The sequence below is a fragment of the Gambusia affinis genome, linkage group LG22 (assembly GCF_019740435.1).
Source record: "Gambusia affinis linkage group LG22, SWU_Gaff_1.0, whole genome shotgun sequence".
In the NCBI taxonomy this organism is placed as follows: Eukaryota; Metazoa; Chordata; class Actinopteri; order Cyprinodontiformes; family Poeciliidae; genus Gambusia; species Gambusia affinis.
Genome location: NC_057889.1, coordinates 12,161,431 through 12,176,956, shown reverse-complemented (window position 1 = coordinate 12,176,956; position 15,526 = coordinate 12,161,431). Strand labels below are relative to the sequence as shown.

The 15,526-nt window shown below is 38.5% G+C and overlaps 1 protein-coding gene across 2 annotated transcripts; it reads left to right on the top strand.

Moving 5' to 3' along the window:
- Positions 1 to 2,637: 2,637 nt before the first annotated feature.
- Positions 2,638 to 15,372, top strand: znf513a (zinc finger protein 513a). 2 transcript variants are annotated; one of them, XM_044107406.1, is made up of 5 exons: positions 2,724 to 2,839; positions 5,631 to 5,740; positions 7,350 to 7,481; positions 10,307 to 11,104; positions 11,893 to 15,372. In XM_044107406.1, the coding sequence occupies exons 2-5, from the start codon at positions 5,701 to 5,703 to the stop codon at positions 12,840 to 12,842; spliced, it is 1,920 nt and encodes a 639-aa protein (XP_043963341.1). In that variant the 5' UTR covers positions 2,724 to 2,839; positions 5,631 to 5,700; the 3' UTR covers positions 12,843 to 15,372. The 2 variants fall into 2 exon arrangements, with proteins under 2 accessions (XP_043963340.1, XP_043963341.1); XM_044107405.1 differs by lacking the exon at positions 5,631 to 5,740 and having other exon boundaries at positions 2,638 to 2,839.
- Positions 15,373 to 15,526: the final 154 nt, after the last annotated feature.

Here is a 15,526-nt window from a genome sequence, read left to right as displayed (position 1 = left end):
ATCATGGGATGGATAAAGCTGCAGAGCGGAGGGGGCAAAGGGGGCGGGTACGGTGGTCAGCCCGAGAAGGAGAGGGATCTAGCGGTGGCAACCCGGTGGTTTTTGCACACTGCAGTGACAGCAGCCTGAAAAGTGACGCAGAATCCCAGGATCCCCTATTTATAATTCCCACAGCAGCTCCATAACAAAACACTCTGAACCCCACAGACGTATGCCTGCTATTCCAAAAATAGCATCCGCATTGCTGAAGTTTTAACACCCCTTGAACCTTTTCACATTTTGTTTCATTACTGCCAACTTGTCAAATTGTATCTTGGAGAGGCTAACAGAGTACTGCACAGCACAGTTGTGAAGTGGAAGAAAAAATACGGTTTTATTAAAATAAGTATATAAATAACAAATTAAAAACAAAGCCATACTCGATGTGGGATTTATCCAATTGAGGGGAAAAAAAAAAACAAACATGCCTACACTCAGTCAGAAGCATAAGCAAAGTGAACTGCTGCTTCGGGCCCACAGGCTAGCAGAGGGACCTCAAGATGACTTCTCATTTTACAGAATGCATATCTCCAAGACCTCACACTCTTCCTCCATGTTTCACACATCAAAATAGTATTATATAGGCTCTTATAAGCTGGTTTATGTGGTTATGCCTGTAATGGGATGTTAATGACACAGAGTTTGAAGAAACACAGCCTTGTTAGAAATTCTGATAAACCTTCACTTTGCTATCCTTGAGTTGTTCAAACCAGACCAGTTTTAGTCAGCATTTGATCATTTTGCAGTTGAAGATGTGTTTAAAGTTCTTGCATTGTTCTACTTTCACCCCGCTTCAAGTCTCATTGATAAGCTGTTGTTCAGTTTTATCTATAGTATTTGTCTCTGACCTACCACAGATAACAGGAGTTGTTGCAATGCTATCTATAGTAAGAGTACTTTAGTACCAACTTCAAAGTAGTAATGTTACAAATGCATTCCAAGTCATAAACCCTGGTATGTTTGTATTAAATTATTTTGTATTATTGAACAGTTTTCAAAGAAACATAAAAAAGGCCTACTGTCTTGTTCTTCAGATAGTTTGTAATATAATTACCAGACTAATTTCGAGGTGATTGAATCCAGACCTAATTTCAGTTGAGAATGTATTTGCTTATTTTGAAAATTATAAACGGACAATTTCAAAAGTGACTTTACAGATCTATTTTCACGCTAATTTTTTAAAGGCATCTTTGCAAGACCTTTAACCTTAATTGTATAACTTAAGGCATTGATATAGGCTACTGCATTTTAATAGGTTTAAATAGAATTAAATCCATAATGTGTTTATATTTTTGAGATTCGCATACCCGATGTGTGCTATATATTATATAATTCACATAATCCCTTAATCTCATTTGACCAAAATATCAACATTAGTTCACGGATGTTGAGAGAAAGGCGTCGGAAATGTCTTTAGAATCGGAAAGAAAACATTGGTGCACAATAGTCAAGATTCATCCCGCCAGGAAAATCAAAACATCCGGTTTGAATTACAAACCTTCAAAATAAGAGACGTAACCATCGCGAACAGAGCACGTGAGGACGAATCTCTTGCCAGGTAAGATCAAAATCAAACTTTTTGAGCTACAAGCTATGTGTTAAAGAGAAAGTAAGATATCGATGAGAAAAGTAAAAATTACTGAGAAAATGGGTTGAGTTGCATATTGCATCACTACCAATATACCAGACTATAGATATTCTATTGGCCATTCTGTAGCCAATGGCTGTAGTCATTCTATTTGAATATAGCCAGAAGTCAAATAGAATGACTGAGGTAAACGCATAATCATGTTAGAATGACCTACTCAAAGTGCAGACTAAAGTCCAATTAGAGTCTAATTGGACTTTAGTCTAATTCGTCTAATTATTAGACGAATTAGATTAATGTTTTTACACAACCTGGTCCTTGTTTAACAAATAAAGTGTACAAATATTAGTCTTCAGACGTTCTTGATTTTCAAGTTAAAAGTAATTGCAGTTAAAAGTAGCCTTCTAAAGGTTTTGACTCAGGGAGGATGAATACCATGTTCTACAAATGTTCAGTAGTGGAATGTTTTAAAAATCACATACATATATTCTACATAAACACATCACCTCCAAAGTGATACACTATGATGGCTGCATCATGCTGTAAAGGAATACAAACAAACATTATTTAAATTGCTAATTGTAATCACAAAATATGAAAAGGTTTGAGGCAAATGAATGCACATAAAATGCACTCTAAATTTGAAGATGGGTGATTTGGATTAAGGGTGTTAAATTTATGGAAATAGAATTATGAATTTTTTTGTCTGGACTAATGACTTACACTAATAGATTTACCATCTTATTTTTTATGTTGATAGAAGGTGTGAAAATTACTATTTCAGGTTAAGGACAGAAGGATAAACAAAAATATATATATCAAAGGTAAATTTTGGGCAAATTAGAATAATAGTTTTCCACTATTTCCCCCAAATATACAGAGGAAAATCATCACCAAAGCAATTAAACAGCATCTAAAATACAAAGTACCACAAAGTTTGTGTTGAGTAAAAGAAAGCCGACTTGGTTTTACTCTGAAAGGCAAAACCCGGAAGTACTGTAGTAGTTGTTGTTACCGTTGGTTTACAGGCGAGTCAGAAAATCAATTAAGTTATGAAAAATACCATTAATTGCCTTTCTTTGTCACCGCAGCCCATGAAAACATGGCGGATCTACAGATGTCGGGTGTTTGAGGAAATATTCTTCTCGTCTAATGAACAATTTACCGCAGCTAGAAACCTTTCCCCTCGACTGGAATATTTACGGTATCTAGGTAAGTTAGCTTGATAGCTAACCAGTGAAGTTGACATTAGCTATTCGGCTATCTATGTTTTTCTGCTGCTGAAATGTTCACTAAAGATGGTTCTTGTTACTCATTACTGCACAATAACGAGGACAACTTTAATTTTAGCTTCTCGTTGGACTGCTTAACAGCGGACACTGAAACGTTGCTGACATTTTTTTCATGTTTACATTGTGCAATTGTGTCCTGCAGTAATTAAAGGCATTTCAGCTTTGTTTTACTGCCTGGCACATGATTTGTTCATGCTGTATTGCAATTCCATAGCGAATCTGTTAGCCATTTTTGCTGTAGCATCTTAATGGCTTTTGTTTACGCTCTGCACATGCTCCACATGGAAATGAGAATGCGCCCTGCAGTGGTTTATACCCTTTTTTTCAGCTGTTCTGTTTCAGCTTTGTTCATTGTAACGTGGTAACATAAACTACGGGGAGGGGGGGGGAAATTACTCTGACATTAAATTGCCTTCCCAAATCAAGACTATGTGATCACTAAATTGCTCTAATCCTAGACTCTTGAGACCAGGCAAGAAAGACCACGATGTTTATTGTTCTCGACATACACTTGTATATATTGATATATCTTTAAGTCAAAATTGTTCCGGTGAGGTCATTCTTATGGCTAGAAATATCACTGTATTTACTTTTTGTAAACAGAACTCCAAGTCAATTTTAGTAAGTGAAGTTTATAAATTAATGGTCCTAAGATGCAAAAAAAGAGAAAAAAAAGGTTCCAACTAAATGAAAATCTTTCTATCCATTAAAGGGCAATTTGGAATTACCAATTACTGTTACAGATTAAAGAGGCAACTGTTGTACTGGGTGTAGTATGAGCAAAATGGACTTAAAAGTATCTTGTGATTATTTTTTTTAATAATCATTTATTATAAATAAGAAGAAAAAAATATAGTTCTTCGCAATAGCTTGTATGGCTGGGACAAGAACAAAAATCAACAATCAGGTACATCAGGACACCAAATAAATTTTGTAGTGCAGTTTATTTGTTCACCACATGTAACACAGTAGACTGTATTTAACTATAGTTTTAAATATATAGTTTTTATTCCTGTTGAGTGAAGAGTGTAATATATATAATATTGAGTATATAATATTTTTTTCAGTAGATTTTTCTACAAGGTCAGGAAACCTTACAGACTTTATTGTTGCTCCCTTAAATATTGTGATGTTAAAGTTCTTACGCAGGTTTTCTTCCAGACTCACCCTGTGTTCAATTCCATATATCTTCAAATCAGCTTTGCTCCCCTCCACCCCGTAAACCCCTATTCCTACTAAAGATATTTATGTCCACAGCATGATGTTGCTCCCACCGTATCTCACAGTAAGGGACGTTGTGCTCATGGTCGCATGCAGTGTGAGTTTTCTTCAGCACATAGTGCTTTGCATGCAGGCCACATCAGCAAGGATGTTTTCTGACCAGAAAACATCCTTCTAGATTGTTGCAAAATTTAACCAGGACCTCATATGTCTTACTTCCAACATCTTTATACTTTTCCACAAAAGGGTGGAAAAGTGGCCAGATTTGTGGAGTGCATGAAAGTCCTGCAGACAGCTTCTGCAGGACTTTCTGAAGATCTCTGCAGCTCCTCCAGAGACACCATGGGCCTCTTGTCAGATTAATGCTCTCTTTTCATTTTAGAATAATGGATTGGACTCTGTGAGATGTTAAATGCTTTGTATATCGCTGTATACATTGACCCTGCTTTGAACTTCTCCACAACTTTCTGCTTGACCTGTCTGGTGTGTGTCTTGGTCTTCATGATGCTGCTTGTTCACTAAAATTATCAAGCAAACATTGGAGGCCTTCAAAAAATAGTTTATACTAAGAATAAATTATACATAGTTGGACTTAGTTGGAAGTAATTAAGTGACTTCTGAAGGCATTTTTATTTGTAGAGGGAAAAAAAAACCTGTGTAAGTTGTTAAGTTAAGCACCATTATGTGTTGGTCTATCCCTTTTGAAGAAACCATAGTTTGTCGTAGCAAGACAACTTGTGATAAGGTTAGGGTGTACGGATATTTATTCAAAGCACTGTACGTGCAGTACGGCCCATTCAGTTTTGAGACATGAGATGGCTTTTGTTTGTGTAGCTCTGGGTAATAATGTGTGCGGTGTGCAGCCATTATGATTGTTTTTTTTAATTTTTTTTAATTGAACTCACCACATTGGAAAAATCTGGCTCGTTTTGGAGGATTTAAAAAAAAGTTGTTTGGAAATGTTTAATTTGTGGACACAGTTTTTTCCACGTTTCACTTAAATTGTTACTCCCTAAAGGAGAACTCCCTACTGTAACGAGGGTAGTTCACTTGTTTATCAGGATAATGTGCCCACTAGCGCTAAACAGTATGTCACAATCTTATTGTTATTGCAGTGTTAATGTACATCTCAGGCATATTGCGAAGAATCGTCTGGACTGTAATAATCGTCAGCTAATTATGTAAGTACCATGCCTTCCTGCTCTCCATGACTGTAGCATAATTGAGAGCATTTGATCATGCAGAATAAAAATCCAAGCTTACTTGTAAGTGGCTTGACCTTCAAAGCCTATTTAAGACATTGACTAGGCCTTTAAATTGTTAAGATTTCAGTCCAGTCAAGCATCTGTCATCTATGGAAGCTGCTGCAAATGTGTGGGTGCCTGATAGGACCGCAGACCTTAAGAGACGAGCTCGGATGCTGGGTGCATGCGCACAATGATATGGCTGATTGGGGAATTGGATACTTTCAAAATATTTTATCCGAACAGATGACAATGAGCTGATGGTTGTGGAAGTCTGGAAGAAGACGCTGGACAGAAGAGAGAGGCTGACCGGAAGATGCCAAGAAAAAAACAGCAGAATCCACAGCCAGTCAAGTGTAGGTGCTCTATGGATCTTCTTAAAGTTGACTGTTATTGTTGTTTTTACATAAGTCATAAACAACAGAACCATCATTTGAAACAGTTTCTATTCTCGATCCATGTCTTCACATCAAATTGACTCGAAGATCAGCTGTTCAGTTATAACTGGGCTGTTCTCAAACTTATTTAAAAACGACTTCAGAAAGGATTTTAGAAGATGTAAGATTTTGCCGTTTTTGTTTTGTGTTTTATCATTTTTGTAGTTTGTTGCGAAATTAAAATATGACTACATTATTGATCTGTATTTTGAAGATGTACCCGATGTATTTGATATATTCTTCATAAACTCAATATGCCCCTGACATATTGAGGTTTTTTTTTTGTTTTTTTGTTTTTTAGATTAAGGACTTTTGTGTATTTTTCTTACTCTTTGGACTGCGTTTTTACTATTAGGAGAGGACTTGGTATTTCAGTACGTGATTTCGTAAAGTAAAAACAATATAATCCAAACTCCCCGGTCGCCTCTTGTGCTCTCTTTTCTTCAGTTCACCCAAAAGTTTGCCGTTGGATTTAGTTCAGGGGACTCACTTTTTTTGTCCGGTGAGCCGTTTCTGTTCAGTTTGGGGAGTTCTCTGGATCATTATTTTGGTGAAAGGTCCATTGAAAACTGTTTTTTTGATTTCCTGGCAGAGACAAACGCACACCAACGCTCTCAGGACCCTTTGAAAAGAAATCGGCCCAGAAGCAGGGGAGTCGGCGCAAAAATACAGCGCCGACTCCCCTGACGGGAAAGTATCTTCTTTAAGCCCCACCTATGGATCTGTTTTACCCTTCAAACTCTTGCCCTTGTAAATTTGATATGTTTACCTGGCTTTAGTTGTTTTGATGAATCTCATAGTCTGTAATCCTCAACAGGTTTAGTTATGTTTTTCATTTGCAAAAGTCTGTTAGTGTGAAGTCAGTCTTTCCAAAATCTGACTGTGAAAGTCAAGTAGTGTGTCCCAAGCTTTAGTCTCATCTAAGTCTCAGTAGAATTTAGCAAATTACAAAAATTTACATTTTGGATGGTAAAAATATGCTTTTTCTCCAGGAAGAGAGCAAGCTACTTGTAATTTGATGAAGCCATTTTCTGTCGTAAGAAGATTTAACACTCATCTGCCTTTCTTGAAAGATCATCGTCTCTTCTCTTTCCTATTTTGAAGCGTGGCAAACAGAATTCAGTATTATGTGACATGTAGACCCTTCCGGGGGGAAAGAAAGTCACAGGTTCCTTTTCTCATCAACCTAAAAAAGTAAAAATGAAAAATTTCTTCAAAGCATTGCAATATTTACTAGTATTTTACAATGTATAGGTGCCAGTAATTTTGTTGACTTAAATTAAAGATGTCGTTTTTATGGAAGAGTCAGAGTTGGATTATCAAACTGTAATAAAATCTCATAAAATTAAATTTAAAGATGTCATCTGGTGTAGTTACAATAAAAAAAGCAACATTCGGCCGCTGTTAACAGTTTTTGTTTACCTTAGTGTCTTTGGAGAAAACACCAAAGGCTTTATGTGGATTGTTTCAAATATATCGAATCATTAAATGTCTGATTTATTTCTTTATTTATTGTTTCTGACCACAGTGGATTCTGAAGATGGTGTAGCTGCTGACGCTCCTGGAAACCTTCCCCTAGACACAGACTTCCTTCTAGAACAAGACCTTGTGTTTGATGATGCAGATCACGACAGAATTCTAGGCTTGGAAAAGTTTGCAGGTTTGTGGGAGTTTGATTTATTTATTTTCTTAGAAACTGAGTTTGTGTCTTTGTTTTAAAAATCACAAACTGGTGAATAAAACAGTAAATCTGAGTTTGGTTTTATGTTGAGTTCCCAGTTCCCAAAAATTATATTCGATGTCAGATAAGTCATAAAAAACTTAAACGTGAGGTATGAAAATAATAAGCTAGGCTACAGCCTGCTAATGATGCTGGAGACGACTTCTGATTTAAAGCTATTTTTTTTAATTATAATGGTCAAAATTAAACTGGATGCATTATATTTAGGGATGAAAGTTATTGATTAATGATGAGTTAATCTAAAGCTGACTGATAAACGATTGACTAATGATCAATTGATAAGCTGCCATTTCTTAAAGAGTGTTCTTATGTATGAAGAGAAAACTGTCTTCCCATAACATAAAGGGCCAAATTTTTCATATTGTGCCAGAAGGTGAAAAAAAATAAATGTTTTAATGATTTCTCAGCCTTTGGACATCTAATTAATTGCTATGTAATTAGAAGTTCCAGTAAAGGAGCATTTCAACGTTTACCAAAATTTAGTAAGGAGATCAATACATCATATAATTTATTAATTAAGGGGGAAAAATATTGTCATATGAAGTGCTACTTTCATCTTTTGTGGTTTGAAATCCAGTTGTAAAAACAAAAGACAGCGGTTCACAGATTTCTTTCAAAGTCTTTCCACTTTTTGTTCTCTTGAACTCCGGATTCTATTTGGTTTCATCTCACAAGCTGAAAGGATTGACACACGACCACAATGTTTTTATTCTTTTGTTAGTCTGTTTTGTGTATGTGTTATTTTTTCCACCTACATCGCTGCAGTTTTTGGCGATGGTGTGTAACAGGCAGCACACATTTCGCTGCATGGTTGTTTGTCAGACTGAGTGAACTGAAAAACGAGAAAGCGGAAGAAGGAGCTGAAACACGAACGTTGTATAAGGGTCATAAAGACGGGACCATTACCATCAAGGACATCGTCATAAGAAGGCATTTATTCATCATCATGTGCTGCCTCTGCTCCCGCTTCTCTACCTCCATTATGGTTTCCCCATCATCATCATCATCATCATCATCATCATCATCATCTTCTGCCCTCATCATCATCATCATCTTCTTCTGCCCTCATCATCATCATCATCACCATCTTCTGCCCTCATCATCATCATCATTATCATCATCATCATCATCAGAAGCAGCAGCCTCACCATTGCAGTCATCATCATTATCATTAGGCCTGGTAATCATCCATGAGGGGTTTTCATGGGCCGGGATAAAAGGCCAGCTCCAGATCTCCCCTTCCTCACTTTGTGCTTCAGCATCTGGAGAGGAAGGTGGACTCAGTCCTGTTCGTTCAGCCCTTGAGAGCTCGGCATGTCAAGGCATTGAATTTTCTTTACTCCACCATCTAGGAAAAATAGATTTTCTACCTCCAAAATACACTCGGCTTAGTCTGTGAGTATCATTTCATTCACTAAAAGGATTTTACTGTGAAGTGAGGCTTTGTCTACCCGAAAGTTGTTTTTTTGTTTGTTTTTTTTTCTTTGCTACAAGTTATCACTTAAGGGACAATAAGGAAGTGAGTTTTTATGTTCAAAAATGTCATTGCATTTACTTTTCCACCTCTTCTCTTTAATGTTTTTTTTTTTTTTTGTGTGTTTTCTAAACTCAACATTGTCTGTGTAGTTTTGTGTAGCACAGTGCCACCCCCGTCCTGAATGCCTCCGTTGTGCAGTGAAGTTTGAAATGAATTTTGTGGTCAGGTTTTAATTTGAGAACAGTGAAAACAGCTGAGCTTGTTTGAACATGTACATAGGAATTATCATAGCTAAGTCTTAACATGGTTAAAGTGACCTGCTCACCGTAATGTAGTGGAAAGGAAGAGCTGGCTCTTTTCACAGTGTTTGGTTAATATATGCACCGTCTGATTACTAAGAGTATTCCTATTCATTAGATTTTTCACACCCATTTTAGTAGAAGCAGCCAAAAAAAAATGGGATGTTACTGTTGATAATAGTTGTTGAAAGAACAACTGTTAACCTCCATTAACATTCCAGAGATATTGCCTTTGTGGAAGAGAAGTAAGGAATCAGCAGAGGTTGCAAGAAATTAAGACATAGTCATGTTTATAGTTTTCCACTAGCCGTAAAGTAAAGTGGCTGAAAGTGTTCTTGTTAAAAAAAAAAAAAAAAACTTTTATCATACACACAAAAGATCGTATGACTGGAAAAGTGACTCTTCATTCAGTCTGATCAAGCCTTAGATGCATCCACAAATTTAAGCTGAAGAAGTGCAAAGCTGATAGGTGCATAACCAATAATCGTTTTAGTAGTACCCATGGGAAAATGAATTTTATTTTTAGTGTATAAAAGCAAATTGATTAAAAACTTTGCACTGTATCTAGATTAATTTTTGTTGGGGAAAAAATGAAAACCCTATCTTGTGTTGATCGATCACAGAAAATTTCAGTAAAATAAACAACAGGCGTTTATGGCTCAATAGGGGAAATTCAGGGTGTATAAACACTTCTTTATGATACTGTAGATAGAATCATAACAAATGTAGTTTTGTACCGTCTGTTGAACTGGGAGCCACTTTTACGGAACACTCATGCAAACAGCAAAGTTCCATAGAAAATAAGGAATGTAAACTGAATCTAAAAAAAGACTTTAACTGCATTGTGTTTGTTCTTCAGTCTTCATCTCATAATCATATTTTTTTTTTTGTTAAGCTGTGTACATTTGTGAGAGTTGTATTCACTTTGTGGGCTTTTAGGATGAAATGTGTTTGTTTTTGTTTTACAGAAGTAGCTGCTGAGATCGGTTTCTCCGTGTGTCCTCTGGGTGATGAGGAGAGCTCTTCCTACAGCCAGCTCAGTATGGAAAGTGAAACGGACAACTCGCGCAGCACAGGTGACAACAGGAGGGAAAGCCAGAGCCGAGGGACTCAATCCGAGCCAACTTTTCCTCCCTACCTGTCCTGTAGGGGCTGCGGACAGCTCCGCGACGAACCTCTCGGCCCGGGCATGGACCTGGTTGGGCCTTACTGCCTTCGGTGTTGCAAAGCCTCCAGGGAGGCGAAAAGCTCAGACTTCTGCTCTCCTTTCGGGAGCGGCGGCGGGATTCGCTCCGGTTTGCAGATTCGTGCGGATTCCCAGCCTGATTGTGAGGGCTTGGGGAACGGGGTGGGTGACAAGGAAGAACTGTCTGCTGAGGACAGACTGCTCAAGCAGCACTCGTGCCACCTCTGTGGCTTCTCCTCTCGCTATGCCAACCACGTGAAGCGTCACATGAAGACGCACAATGGGGAGAAGCCCTTCAACTGCCCTCTGTGCACTTACGCCTCAGCCCAGCTGGTGAACCTGCAGAGACACTTGCGCATCCACACTGGGGAGAAACCCTACAAATGTGACACGTGCGCGTTTGCCTGCAGTTCCCTCGGAAACCTCAAGAGGCACCAGCGCATGCATGTGCCTAATTTGTCCCAGATGCACTCTGCAGTGGTGGGACAGGACGCCCCACCTCAACCTGTGTGTGGCCACAATAGCCTGAAGAGACCTGGGAGTGAGCAAAGACCCAATGAGGAAGTGTCTGGTGCTTCAGGTAAGACTCCCTGTAATTTTAACTACTGGACAACACAAAAACAAATCAACTTAATGAAAGTTGGTTGTAACATGACTGTAATTAACTTTTATAAAAATATGTTTTTTGAAAGTTTGTTAAAACTGCTACCATATCATGTCAGCTTAACATAAACTATGAAAAAATCAAACTCCTGTGGCTTCACCCTGTGGTCCTACTGCCATCTGTAGCAATACACCACTTGGTCAGAAGCAACCAATCAGAGCCAGAATGAAGGGTCTTAAGGCTGTCAATCAACCGTGTGTGCACGCTGCTTAATGTCCTGAAGGCACAGAAACAACTTAATGTTACAGGATGTTAAAAATTAATGTTCACTCGCTGTTGTCAGCAGCCATTCTCGCTAGCCTGCGCGTTAACAGCAGGCTCTGACTTGGGGGAGGAGCTGTAGAGCTCCTGGCTCTGATTGGCTGTTTCTGATTTGAACTGGTGTATTTCTGTGAATGGACCACTGGGAGGAGCCAGAGAAGCTTGATTTAATATATGTATATATATATATATATATATATATATATATATATATATATATATATATATATATATATTAATATTGCCTTTCTCATGTTATACTCTCAGGTTTAAAAATGTAGAAAACTTTTTTTTTTTTATAAAAGTTAAATAATGCAGCTTTAAAGGGATGTAAATGTTTTACAAGGCACTTTAAATTGTATCTATAACAGTCTTGAAATATATATCATATGACATAATAACTCACTTTGTAATTTTTTATTTATTTTCTTCTTCCCCATAAGTCTCTGAGGTTGCAAGGCCAACCTCTAATCTGAGTTTGGGGGCCCAGAACAGTGACTACCTGTCGGTCTTTGATAACTTGAAGGGAGCATCTCCACCCCCTATCCCTGCTTCCAACCCAGCTCCTGGCCACCAGCCTCCCTCTCTGCTGGAGATGACCGGCAGCGGTAGCAGCAGGACTACTCGAGGGGCCGTGGCAGAAAGTGCGGCGCTCCCTACTCCACTTTTCCCTTTTACTTGCCGGCTATGCGGGGTCGTCTTGGAGGACGAGGACGGCTCTTCGGCCCAGATTTGTGCCAAGTGTACCCTTGAAATGCTGACCAAGGACTCCTCATCGTCTCCCAACAGCCCCGGTGAGCGCAGTGACAAGGTCTACACCTGCGCCGCCTGCCCCTTCCTCACCCACTACCCCAATCACTTGGCGCGCCACATGAAGACTCACAGCGGCGAGAAGCCGTACAAGTGCCCCCAGTGCGACTACGCCTCAGCGCACTTTGACAACCTCAAGCGCCACCACAGGGTGCACACGGGAGAAAAGCCCTACAAGTGCCATCTGTGCGACTACGCCTGCGGAAACCTGGCCAACCTCAAGCGGCACCAGCGCGTCCACTCGGGCGCCAAGCCCTTCCAGTGCCCCGTGTGCAGCTATAGCTGCAACCAGAGCATGAACCTGAAGCGGCACATGCTGCGGCACACCGGCGAGAAGCCGTACAAGTGTCAGGAGTGCGGCTACACCACCGGCCACTGGGACAACTACAAAAGACACCAGAAAAAACATGGCGTGGCCACTGACGGCTGGGTGAAAGTCCCCATGATTGGCACCGACGTAGAGGAGGACAGGAGGAAAGTGATGGGAGGCAGCATTCAGACTCACAGAAAAGAAGTTGGAGCTGATATGCAGTACATGCCACGGGAGCCGGGGGCCGGCTGTACACTCAAGCTGCAAACTTAAAGTTGCATAAATTCTAACACAGCAAAACTAAGCTACCAGCAACTTGTTTTGATTGTTTTCACTGAGCCTTCTTATGGTTTTAACGTGCATCTCTCTCTCTCAGTGTCGTGTCAGATCTCTTCTATGGCTGCTAATTGTTCAGTAAGTGGAATCTGGCAGAGCTAGGAATTTAGTTTTTGCATTTTTTTGATGCCTTTTTGGGTTGAGTGTTTATTTTCTACAGTTTTTTTTTCATGTCAAGATTTAAAAAAAGGGAACTTTGTGGAAGTCCTCTGTCTCACTGTGTAATCTGATACTTATATTTCACCCTCACGCTATGTGCATGTTGTCATTTGAACAATGACACAACCAAGTATTGCCATCCTTGTGGAAGTACTTCCCTTATCTGCTCCAGCTGCCCTGACAAGTCATTAAAACATTTTTAATGCACAAGTTAGTTATGTTGGTTCATTTTAAACGTAAATGAAATCAAATTAGTACTGAGGCTGTTTGGTTCTTTTCTTCTAAATGAAATTTTTACTCTTAAGTGTGACAATTTTGAACCGACCCAGAACCGGACAATGCATCTTTTAAGCAGATGGGTTCTGGAGACGACTTTATTGTGCTTTTTGTTTGTTTTGTTTTTGATTTTACTCAAGTTCAGTCTCCATTAGTGATATGCCTTCAGATTGCCGTATGTAATGCTATCAAAGTGCTATTTAATAGTACAGAAATTGTGTTTGTCTTTATGAATGTGCCAGTAATTTAAACAATGCTGCCCTCACTCAAATAGTCTACTTTTATTTACTTCATATATCTTTTTCTTTTTGCCAAAATCTCCTACACTTCTTCTGTAAAAGGAAAGAAATGTGTTGATGAAGACTTAATTTAGCACCATAAATGCATGTTGAGCATGTTGATGGGCCGTCTTCTGCTTCCATTCATTGGTCTAGATCAACTACAAGCAGTTTTTACACTGCGCTTGTTGAAGCTCAATAATTCTGACATCTATAAAGCTCCGTGTTCCTCTGAGTATAACTAGATTAGCTCTTGACAAAATAAAGTTAAACTTGCTGTTCTGTTACTTTAGGTGCACATTTCAGATTCCAGCCTTTAGATTGTTGTAACAGGGCATTTTCTCGTACAGCAAAACGTATTGCTCAGTGTCGTTTATATCGATTTTTTTTCGTTACTGCTGATCGATAAGTGCCAACTTGAAACAAAAGCAATAAATTAAAGATTTAAAACGTGTATAGCTAATTGTGGAATTGATCAGCATTTGTTCATACAGTACTCAGCGTGCTTCTTGCATTCAATTCAGACGTGTTTCCGTTTTTGCTTTAAATTGTCCACATGCTGCTTTCTGCTCTTCCTTTCATGCTCACTTGCACTAGATGGTAGTTTCAGCGCTCCGCACCGTTTAGATGTACTCATTGTTTGCAGAGCTCAATGGTGAAACTGGGTCATTAGCATCGACACACAGCCTATACACAGAAAAAGACTACAGTTGTGCTGCAGGCAATAATTGATCTCACATCCAGATTGGTGTGTTCTTATTTTATCCAATGGTTTCCCTGTGAAATAGTTCGAGATATACCAGGAGCCATTCACCTATTATCTTCGAGAAAGCATGCTGACCAGATCACCAAGCCGCCTCAACTGGCTCCTCTTGATGTAGTGGAGCCAACCATAAAAGTGAAAAACTAAAAAATAAAATAAAATGTAAAAAATCCAGAGAAGAGGAAACGACCACTAGCATAATATAAAACCGAGAAAAAGCACAGTATATTATATTGCCAGGTGAAGCATTGATTTAAATACTTTACATGCAGCCAAGAGATTAGTTTTATTTGCAATGTTTCAGGTTCATGTCTTCTCCTAACATATCAGTAAGTTTTACAGCTTAGCAACATATATGATTGATGACTGTCTTTCAACGGAAGACCTCTGCTTTAATTTAGTTTGCTATTTACTGTGAGATTTTTTTTTTCTTTTAACCTGAAAAGAGATTAATCAAATAGAAAGCATGTGAACAAGTGATAGTTTTATTTCTCTAATGTGGCTGTAATGCACATTAAAGTGCATTTTTCTTTTGACTGTGCCGTGTCATTTAGCTGCCATGTTTGGAAAATAAGAACTGTGATTTAATGTTAAGTGTTTGTGAATGACTATTTTATGCAAGGGAGACCTTTCCAGGTTGCAAACTCGACATGTCACAAGGAGCCCATGGACTTATATTTCCCGCAAGTGGGCGTTTCTGTTTTTACGACGTCATTAATGCCTTAAATGAGGAGTTTGAAATAAATACCTGGAATACGCATCGTTGGATGTAAAACATCGAGCTAATTGTCCATTTTTTTGTCTTTGTTTTGCATGAAGCGTAGCATTTGGTCACACAATCAAATTTGTCTGTTTTATTCATCCCAACTATAACTTGTTTCAGCTTTTATGGGCTAAATAATCTCAGTAATACAATCTGCATGTCTGAACAGATACATATTAAGCAAGGGGTATATATTTTTTTCAAAATAAAAAAATCTAATGTTGAAAACTCTACTCTCCATGTGAGTGGTTAAATGGTGGTTAATTGCCACAATTTGCAACTTTTATAAACAATGTGTATATATTATTTACATATTTATTAAAACTGTCACCACGTTGTGACAAAAAAAACTGAAAAAAGTCAGGTTCCTCAGCCAATGCAC

What these genes read in the sequence shown, in the direction of transcription:
- znf513a (XM_044107405.1), top strand. Translation starts at nt 2,680, where the DNA reads ATGAAAAATACCATTAATTGCCTTTCTTTGTCACCGCAGCCCATGAAA. An exon ending in GGAATATTTACGGTATCTAG is followed by an intron (nt 2,840 to 7,349) that starts GTAAGTTAGCTT and finishes TTCTGACCACAG; the next exon opens with TGGATTCTGAAGATGGTGTA. An exon ending in GGAAGTGTCTGGTGCTTCAG is followed by an intron (nt 11,105 to 11,892) that starts GTAAGACTCCCT and finishes CTTCCCCATAAG; the next exon opens with TCTCTGAGGTTGCAAGGCCA.